The 11,540-nt window shown below is 26.0% G+C and overlaps 1 protein-coding gene across 1 annotated transcript in view; it reads right to left on the reverse strand.

Annotated features, from left to right (window-relative positions):
* Positions 1-10,889, reverse strand: part of LOC122519026 (protein fem-1 homolog CG6966) — a gene marked incomplete in the record, with an annotated part of 48,793 nt that extends 37,904 nt beyond the window's left edge. The window contains 1 exon segment of the mRNA XM_043638192.1: positions 9,820-10,889. Coding sequence (XP_043494127.1) covers positions 9,820-9,917 — 98 coding nt within the window.
* Positions 10,890-11,540: the final 651 nt, after the last annotated feature.

Raw genomic sequence — 11,540 nt, forward strand, 5'->3', positions numbered from 1 at the left:
AATAATAATAATAATATATATATATATATTAATAATAAAAGATTCTTATTCTATATATAAAGAATATATAATAACACATATATAATATAATATATATATATATAATAAAATATAATTTTTAATTGCATATAAAGTTTAAAACAAAAATTCTACGTATATAAATAATTATTATCATTTATATCATTAACAAATATTGTAACATTTCTATTCTATAATATTCTCATACGATGATTAATTATATAACAAAATATTCAATGTAATAGAAAATTATATTGACAATTAGAATTGATGATTTCTATTTATACACAATTGTATAAATAAGATATGATATTCGTTTAAGTTAAATAAGTATATGTTCCCATAATTATGAAAGTGGTCTAACAATAAATCACATATATATATTTCTTGTTTCGAAATATTTAAAGGATTACATTTGAACATTAAATGAATTCTATATAATATTGAAATAACAAACACTATTTAATAATTCATTTTTCACAATATCGTGAAATTTACATTGAATTAATTTACTTTAAAATAATGTGTGTGTGAAATAACTAATAAACTGATTTTTTTTTTAATTTTCACTTATTGTTAGACCACTTTCATAATTATGAGCACGTATGTAAAATTGTACGAAATTAGTTAAAGGTTTTGATTATTTTCTGTAGTACCTCTATATGTAGAAAAGAGGAGTGACCTGAGAAACGTGCAGTCAACTCTTGTACCATGTTCTAATATTACACGGTAGAATACACTATGTGTGAGTCAGGGGCATAACCGGCTACGTACCTAAGCTAAGATAAGAAACGTACCAGTAAACGTACGAGAAAGAAAGAAAGAAATAAAGAAAGAAAGAAAGAGAGAGAGAGAGAATAAATAATACAACCAACTTCCTCCTTCTTTTTTTTGAACCCCATTTAACCTTCTCTTCACTTTTTTTATTCTCTTTTTTATCAACCTTTTTCATACGACGCGAGTTGTTTTATTTTGGCCTTCGAAATAAGAAAAGTAGTATACAAGTGATAGATAAGATATAATCGTCTATATATAATGATTATATTTCTTTTATCACATTATACTCGTTATAATAATTTCGTTTTACGCATTACAGATATATAACTATAAAATATGTTTCTATTTTTCTAATTTATCATACACATAACTGATGGTGCAATTATTATTTATATTTAATCGAGATCTTTTATGGTAGATACAAGTTTTATATTATGTTGCATAATTATTCGAATATATGTTATTAATCGATTGGCAAATCAAAATTCAATGACAGAAGATATAGATCTGATTTGAATTTGATGAATTTAAATGATATATAATTAATATTAAAATATTAATTATTATATATATACAATCTGATGACCCTCAAAAGCTAATTAAAAAATTATATAGATGGATAAGAAGCAAAATATTAACATTGGTAATTTTACATTACAAAAATCATTGAAATAGGTGTGTTAGGAAATTTGGACGGGTTAGAAATTCTTTATGAACGTTATTTTGATCTTGTTGTCAACAATAATATTCAAAAAGAATTTCAAACCCTTCTAAATTTTCTAAGACACCTATTTTAATAGTTTTATTCTCTAGACAAGATAAAAAACCAATTAAATTATACAAAAATCATTTAACTAAACCGATTAAATATAATACTCTTGAATAATAATTAATTAAAAAATTTGAAACGATTAGAAAATCCTATAATCAATTTAATTTACATCATCGTTGGGAAATACTAACAATTATTTAATTGCAATATCCAATAAAGGTAAATTGAGTAAACAAATTAGTTTAGAAAGAATTAAAGAAAGAGAAGAAGAGAGAGAGAGAGAGAGAGAGAGTAAAGGATACTTAGAAAACTATAGAATGGTAGTAGAAGAGTACGAACAATGTCAAGGTGTCGAACAAAACCTTCTGTACAGTCGATTATCGTTAGAAACGGAACACTGATGGAGAGGTAAGAAAGGTAAGTTCGATGGTCGAGGAAAGGTCGACTAACTGGTTGGTTGGTTGGTTGGTTGCTTGCTTGCTTGACTGTACTTACTTGTTTACGTCGTTAAAAAGAGAGAGACAGAACATTGCTGAGCTTATCGATTTTCAAGTCGCTCGAGGAAAACGTTACTCGTCGTTCATTTTCGTGCACAGTCGGTGCATATATACTCATACATTTACAGACAAAGTACAGGGTGTCCTAAAAGTTATGTCCTATCTAACATAAATGAAATATTCCAAAATTTCTTTCTTTGATTACAATCATAATTTTCTAACAAATTAAACATTTATGAGATAAAAAAGAATGAAATATTGTGTAAGTTTCTGTATAAATTATTATGTTTTTTTTTTGTATTTATTGAAGTTAGTTTTAGAACAGCCAGTATATTATGAAATAAAAAAGAATAAAAAAAAAGAATTAAATATTGTTTAAGTTTCTGTATAAATTATTATTGATTTTTTTTTGTATTTATTGAAGTTAGTTTTAGAACAGCCTGTATATATGAAATAAAAAATAAATAAAAAAAAAGAATTAAATATGTGTAAGTTTCTGTATAAATTATTATTAATTTTTTGTATTTATTGAAGTTAGTTTTAGAACATCCTGTATATTATGAAATAAAAAAGAAATAAAAAAAAGAATGAAATATTGTTTAAGTTTCTGTATAAATTAATATTGATTTTTTTTGTATTTATTGAAGTTAATTTTAGAACAGCCTGTATATTATGAAATAAAAAAAGAAATAAAAAAAAAGAATTAAATATTGTGTAAGTTTCTGTATAAATTATTATTAATTTTTTGTATTTATTGAAGTTAGTTTTAGAACAGCCTGTATATTATGAAATAAAAAAAGAAATAAAAAAAAAGAATTAAATATTGTTTAAGTTTCTGTATAAATTATTATTGATTTTTTTTTGTATTTATTGAAGTTAGTTTTAGAACAGCCTGTATATTATGAAATAAAAAAGAAATAAAAAAAAAGAATTAAATATTGTGTAAGTTTCTGTATAAATTATTATTAATTTTTTTTGTATTTATTGAAGTTAGTTTTAGAACATCCTGTATATTATGAAATAAAAAAGAATAAAAAAAGAATGAATATTGTTTAAGTTTCTGTATAAATTATATTGATTTTTTTTGTATTTATTGAAGTTAATTTTAGAACAGCCTGTATATTATGAAATAAAATAAGAAATAAAAAAAAGAATTAAATATTGTGTAAGTTTCTGTATAAATTATTATTAATTTTTTATTTATTGAAGTTAGTTTTAGAACAGCCTGTATATTATAAAAAAAAAAAGAAATAAAAAAAAAAATGAACATTGTATGAGTTTCTGTATAAATTATTTGATTTTTTTTTGTTATTGAAGTTAGTTTTAGAACAGCCTGTATATTATGAAATAAAAGAAGAAATAAAAAAAAAGAATTAAATATTGTGTAAGTTTCTGTATAAATTATTATTGATTTTTTTTGTATTTATTGAAGTTAATTTTAGAACAGCCTGTATATTATAACGTATACATACACACGCATACATTCACTCAAAGCTTTTAAAAAGGGTGCTATGAAAATAGGATTTAGGTATATTACAGTGGAAAAATGGTAAAATCCTCTAATATTCTTATAACGTGACTTTATAAATTTTGAAGTACGCTACTATACAGCATAAATTTGATACGATTTGTATTACGGTTTTGGCAGAAAACATGGAAAGAATTAAATATGTTTTAAGAGAGTTTAATGAGTTTACATGTAGGAAATCCTCTTTTATAATATGCACTTTGTTAACGTACTTTTTTATAAAGTAAATTTGGGAGGTAACAAAATACGAAAAAGAGACTTTCAGAACAGTGCATGCACAAAGTACAGGTATTTATTTACGAGAATAAAAATAAATGAATAAACTTTGAAATTCTTAAAACGTATGAACGAAATTAATGATCTTATTTATTTATTATGAATTATATATAAATTTATTAAACATTATTATTATTATTATTATTTTAATTTTAATTATTTTTATTGTTAGAATAATTATTAATTAAATTTAAAAATGAATTTAAATTAATTTTAAAAAAAATTAATTTTTAAAATTAATTATTAATTTAATTTACAAAATAAAATAGAAAAATGTTTAAAAATAGCATTGAATTTTTTAAACTGACATTTCCTAATATATATACAAATATTGCGTAATGAGTTCGACTTTGGCATAAAAAAAGAAAAAAAAAAAAAAAAGAAAAAAAAAAAGAAAAAAGCATGTTGAGTTATTCGGAGCGTGTTACGTGCGTAACGAGTACACCTTGGGAAATCAGTGCGAATTTCGAGTTAACTTTCGAACAGAATTTGCCCTCCTTTCAGGAACTCATGTCAGATATTAACCTCGGAGTTCTTGCTAACTTTTCGAGAAAATAAAGAGACATATACGAATGTGTGATATATGTAAATTTGTATGCACGTATACGCGTGTATATAAATTTAATTTATTATACGTGTTATACTCGTGTTATTTCAATTTAAAATTCAAATATTTTCTATTTCTTTTTCTTTCCTTTTAATTCGAAAAAGTAACAAAAAAAAGATATTAATCTAGAATTTTAATTACTTTTTTCGTAATAAATTTTTACATATTATAATAAATTAGAGACACGCAATGTGTGTGTGTGTGTGTGTAGTTTATCATTTTTCCAAAACAAATCGTCATTCTTATCTTTTTGTTACGAAAAAAAAAAAAAAAACAGAACTATTTAAGAAATAAGACAGTATTATAATGATTAAACAAATTTGATCATTCGTGTGTACAAATTATACACGTAAAACCTGTTTTCAAGATTTCAATTTATTAAAAACTAGATACTCGTAATCGCATTCGTTAGTTTGGCATAAGCTTTTGAAACTCAAAATAAACTGGTCAGTTCGTAAATACACCTTTTGTACAAACATTTTCTGTATCTCTAATTGTTCTTTTCCAAATAAAAAAAGGTATAACAGTTCAATTACTTTTTGTTCGCGTTAAATCGATTATTCCAAAAAAAAAAAAAAAAAAAAAAAAAAAATAAAAAAAAAAAAAAAAAACATTAATTAAATACGTTCAACGCAAACACGATCTGTTTGATTAAATTTTCTAAACGGGAAAAAAAAGAGTATCGAACAATGAATTCTCCGCTTGTTAATCTTATCTTTGAGTTTTCAATCTTTTACGATCATCGATCGAAAGATAAGTTAATGTAGAAAAAAAAAAAAGAAAATGTAATAAGATAACAATTGGAATGTTTAACACACGCGTTGCCAACTATTTCATCATACGCGGAGTGTGAAAATAATTATACTTGCGAATAACTAATTGCTTTGTTATTTTTTTCCTTTTTTTTTCTTAATAAGAAAGAATTTTGATTTATATTTAAAAAAAAATTGTACTCGTGATTATTATGACGAATGATAATAATCTACGTAATAAAAGATTTGAAAGATGATCGAATAGATTTCTATTTTAAGAAAACGAGGGCATATGTATAAATAGTTTATCTACTTGTGTACATAAATAAATTGACAAAACCTCGAGTTGAACTTCTTTAACGAGTTTAGTCTCGAATATCAAACGTTATATGATCGATTAGAATGAATTTTAAAGAATGTAAATGAAACCAATACCAATCCTTTGTTTCTAATTATTATTTATTGCTAATTATTTTTTATTATTATTATTAATTTTACTAATTATTTTTAGTACTATGAATCAACTTATATTTATTATTGCTTATTTTTTATTGCTAATTATTTTTATTACTATAAATCAATTTATATTTATTATTGCTTATTTTTTATTGCTAATTATTTTTAATTATTATTATTAATTTTATTAATTATTTGTATTGATATAAATCAATTTAAAACGATCGTAAATATATTTTTCACTTTTCTTTTCAGTATTTATATAAAATCTTCGTAGGAAACTTGTTTTTTTATTTTATACAGTTGTTGGACAAGAGAGAGAGAAAAAGCAGTTGTTTTCTATTTATTTTTATTTCTTTCCTCGTATTATTAAACGTAATCACTTTATACGGCATAGTGATTTAATGACAATTACTCAAACGTTTAGAATTCCTTGTTCAAATGAAAAAATATAAAAAAAAAAATAATTCCATTTTTGTTTGGAAAAAAAAAAAAAAAAAAGATATATGTTTCTGATTTATTATAAATACAACACGAAGAAATATATCAGCTGATATTGTAATCTCCTCAGCACATAAGATTTCATAAGACCGTTACTTTCAATAGTGGACAATTCTTAATAATTGTAATAACCCGTTACCGTAAGATACATAAGACTCATAAGAAGGGTCATCATAACTAACATAAGAACCGATAAAACTGAACTAACTCACTCACTCTATAACTAACATAAGAACCGACAAATACTGATAGTGCAAGAGCCCGTGAGTGCCAGACCTTCGGATTTTCATAAAAGCTGAAAATTTTTCTATGTGTGTCCCTAATACAGGTAAAAATGATCCCCACCCATGAAGCTGAGGCAGCGGTGGCTTTGGCAGGTAACAGGTAACAAAGGTGTAAAAATTCCATCTCAAATTTATCATAAAATAAAACTGAATTAAATATTAATTTATTTATTTTTTTTATTTTTTTTTATTTTTTTTTTTTTTTTTCCTCTCTTTAATTATCTCTCTATAATCTCGCAACGCGAGTTTTTGATATTATTATGAATCAAATATAAAAAAATTCAGTTTTATTTTATGATAATTTGAGATGGAATTTTATACACCTTTGTTACCTGTTACCTGCCAAAGCCACCGCTGCCTCAGCTTCATAGGTGGGGATCATTTTACCTGTATTAGGGACACACATAGAAAATTTTCAGCTTTTATGAAAATCCGAAGGTCTGGCACTCACGGGCTCTTGCACTATGAACTAAACTCCTTCACTCTCCTAACTCCCCCGGCCGTATTCTCCGACTCCCTTTTATACCTTTTCATCGAACGACGAAGCATCGGCCTCCCTCCACGGGTGACGCATACAGCCTCTGTTCCTCACACTTAATTTTAAGAATACCGATGTCCTAAACAAACATTCGCACGCACTCACACTAGTGCAGGCGCCAACGTGCACGAACCTGCATGAGACATTTACAATATTTTCTATTTAAATTTGACCTATTCTTCAATGATCATTTTCACTTGTTGCATTGACCCGATTAATCATTCAACGGTGTTTTACGATTTAAGATAGATCTTTCTAGTACAACGTGTAGAAAAAAAACGTATATATATATTTTATTTATTATCCTAATCGATAAAACTATCGCAACATTAACATCGTAATATTATACTTTAAAGCGTGAATTTTTTTTCAATACTTCTTTTCAATGATACCTGTATTCCGAAATAATCAAAAGTATAATTCTCGCGTATGAAATTGAAGATTAAATAAACGTGACGAGAGGAAAAAAAATTGATGACGTCAAAATAATATGCTATCGTCAGTATCGTATTTACTGAATTACAAAGAAACAATTGCATAATATTTTTCTGGTATCGTGTTAAATAAAATACGATAAAATATATGAAAAAAAAAACAAAAAAAAATAAATAAATAAATAAATGTACGAAAAATTAAATTGATTAATTGAACGAACGTTTTAAAGTAGAAGACTATAGTTTTTCCTGTTTCACTTCAGTATTCTAAATTATAGTACTTCAGTATTCCTAATTATATGCGTCGTCAGTATCGTATTTACTGAATTACAAAGAAACAATTGCATAATATTTTTCTGGTATCGTGTTAAATAAAATACGATAAAATGTATGAAAAAAAAAACAAAAAAAAATAAATAAATAAATGTACGAAAAAATTAAATTGATTAACATTGAACGAACGTTTTGGTAAAGTAGAAGACTATAGTTTTTCCTACTTCACTTCAGTATTCCTAAATTAATATGCTATCGTCAGTATCGTATTTACTGAATTACAAAGAAACAATTGCATAACATTTTTCTGATATCGTGTTAAATAAAATACGATAAAATGTATGAAAAAAAAAAACAAAAAAAAATAAATAAATAAATGTACGAAAAAATTAAATTGAAAAACAGTGAACGAACGTTTTGGTAAAGTAGAAGACTATAGTTTTTCCTGTTTCACTTCAGTATTCCTAAATATAACTACCGTTTATACCACATCTATTTCCTACTCGAGATAAACTCGAGCCAAGAGAGCAGAAAATCTTCTTCTCCTTTCGTTAAACTATACTCGTTTAAATTTTAAGATACTTAAATGATCAAATTAATTTTTATATCATATATTTATTTAATAATATAATATTTGGATATATTAATAACCCTCCGAATTTATTACGATTAAAATAATATTGCTAATAAATATTTCCAATGTATTTATATCTTTTGAATTTCATTGTTTTACCGTCCTGTTAATATTTCTAACAAATTGTTCGTATATTAGAAGAATTATTATTCGAAGAATACATTTATTGGATTCGTTTAACGGGTATTAAAAAAAAAAACAAATCAAATTACTATGTTTTTTTACATTATTCTATTCTTAGATCTAGAAATTGCTATGGAAAATTGATGATCGAATTAATAATGCGAATTAAAAGTATATTTGGAAACTTTTGCGCGAAATAATTGCAACATTTTATCTCAATTTTTAAATCTAACAAACAAATAAAAATAAAGACAAAAATAACATATAGGAGGAAAAGAAAGAAAGAAAGACCGAAATGAAAATATTAACAAAAACTAAATGTAAACATTTGTACGAAAGATGCAGAAGGAAAGTGTATGGGAAGATAAACGATAAACGTCTGAGCGTGCAAAGTTTTTGTAAACAAATCACCACGCGTAATGTTACCTCTTTCTGTCCGAATATTTTCGAAGTAAAGGGGGAGAAGAAAAAATGAGTAAAACATGTTTAAAAAAAAACACACTTTTTCGTTCGTTCATTGTTTTTAGCATTTGTGTTCTATTTCGATTCGTATTGTTTACGTTTTGTTAAATGTTTCCTTTCGAACGATCCTAATTCAATCACATTTATTTAAACAATTTAATATCAATTTAATATATATATTTAAACTTAATAATCGAACGTTTTCTTATATTATGAATTCAAATGAATTTTTATCGAAGAATAAAACTATTGTTAAAATTCAAACTAAATAGAGAATTTAATCGTTATTTTAATTATCGTTATTATAACCTATAAATAAGCATAACAGATATTATATTATTTTCTATTACGAGTCATTGGAATAAAAAATATCTAGATCCTATTTAGATCTTATCAAATAACATCTATTGTTGCGAGATAAATATTTTTTTTCGTTCTAAACAAAAATAAAAAAATAAATTACAGAGGGTGTTAGAGTAGGGAAGAAACGTGTGGCCATTGCACTGTCTAATAAAGACGAACCTACCGAGACAACTTAAATACCATATATATATAGATATATATATATAAATTACTACTCTATAAAATATTATTCTATCTATAGTATCAATTCAAATAAATATATACTATATATATAATTTAAGATGAATATATACTTTATAATATAATACTGTATATACCTCTCCGATCTGTATACACAAATAAATGTTATATTTCTATAACATATTATATATATATTTAATATTTATTATCTTAAATATTATATATTAATAATAAAATTATAATAATTAAATATTATATATATATATATATATGGAAATATTAAATTAACTATAAATATAAAATAAATAAACAATATTATATAAAAATAAATGAATTTACTCCACTTAAGTCGATGGAGAGAGCCATCTCTGGCAGCGTTGTAGACGATTAGAGCAAAATCCATTTTTTTGTCATGGCGCCCCATGGTATGATGATCTATCATGATCTTCGCCAGTAGACCTCTCCTCTCCTCTCCTCCCCACTCCACTCCTGCCTCTTCCCACTTCTTCTCCTTCCCTGGTTCGCTCCTTCTTCCCCCTTTCTTCTCTTCGACTCTTGCTCACCACCAAACTACCCGACTATTCCTGTCGCACGGCTTTAAACCTTCCTTTGTGTTCGAGACAAGACAGGTGTCTTTTTTTCTCTTTCTTTCTTTCTTTCTTTTTAAACAAGAATGAAACGTTTTTTATTCCCTTTACGTCAGACTTTATTTATCCCACAACTCTTTCTCACAATGTAACCCCTAAATTAATGAATTTCTTCCATTCGTAGAACGTAGAAATATATATTCGATTATTATTACTTCATTCTATTAAAAACACTAGAGACAATTTGAATAATATTTCTTGATTTCGTTGTCGAGAAAAGGTCTACGATCGTCGTATTTGATTAAACATCCCCCGTTTTCTTTTTTTTCGTCTAACTTTTAAGTAGTCATAGAACGACTATAATATATTCAACGCACTGAACTTTATTAACAACTCTAGTCGTTTCTAACGTTTCTTTTTCGGGATTATAATACGTAGCGTTAAAATCGAATCTTCATGTTGGCTGTATTTGAAAAGAATTTCCATGCGAAATTATCGAACGTTTTTCCACCCGTACGATCGCGACCGAAAACAACGATAATAACGACGAAGATGAACGGGAGATGAGGAATCTACGCACTCGCCATATGAAATATTCCGAAAGATTATTCAAGAGAACTGATTTCGAAAGCGTAACGCGATACGGACGAAGGAGTTCATCTACTTTCCTTCTTTTCCCGAATGCATTCTACGAGTTTAACCCTCCAGATGGCGGTGCAGTTTACCCCTACTCAACCAAAGGCTGTTCAACGAACACTAAATCAACTCGACACGAACGAACGAACGACGAATGGCTTGTTCTAATCGATCGTTGTTTCTTTTTCAATGTTACACTCTCTTTCATTCTCTCTCTCTTATACATTAAATTTATATTTCTTTCTATCTTCTTTTTTCTAACTATCCTACAGATATCTATTTATCAATCTATCTCTCTCGCTCCTACCTTTAAAGTATTGTTTTCGTTCTCTCTTTGTCTTTCAATCGTCTCGCTCGCACGCATGCGCTTTATTTATTACCTAGCTTAATCTTTTCTCTCTACTACGGGGCTTCACCACCTCATCACCTACTCCTACTCTTTCTACTTTTGTCCCCTCCATCATAATAACATTGCTGAATATCGACGTTCTTTGTATACGACCATATGTTTACCATTTGCAATGCTCACTTTATCTTCTTACCGACCGAGCGAAGTATTTCGTTCCACGTCTGGCCACCAGATCGCTCCACGTTATGATGTTTTTTACCGTCCCTTTTTTAATTACGATTTCAAAGGCTTACTTTTAATATTTTTAATAGAAGCATTATTAAATTTGATATTAATACAAGTTCAATTTAATGAAAAAAAATCAATTTGATTTAAACTAAAGAAAAATAATCATTCATGACTGAGTAAAAGATTTAAATATTATCCTGATTTAGGAACGAAGGTTCTTGGAACGAGATTGGTTGAACGAATTCACAAGCTGATTAAAAACTAG

The sequence above is a fragment of the Polistes fuscatus genome, unplaced genomic scaffold (assembly GCF_010416935.1).
Source record: "Polistes fuscatus isolate 324 unplaced genomic scaffold, CU_Pfus_HIC Scaffold28, whole genome shotgun sequence".
Classification (NCBI taxonomy): domain Eukaryota; kingdom Metazoa; phylum Arthropoda; class Insecta; order Hymenoptera; family Vespidae; genus Polistes; species Polistes fuscatus.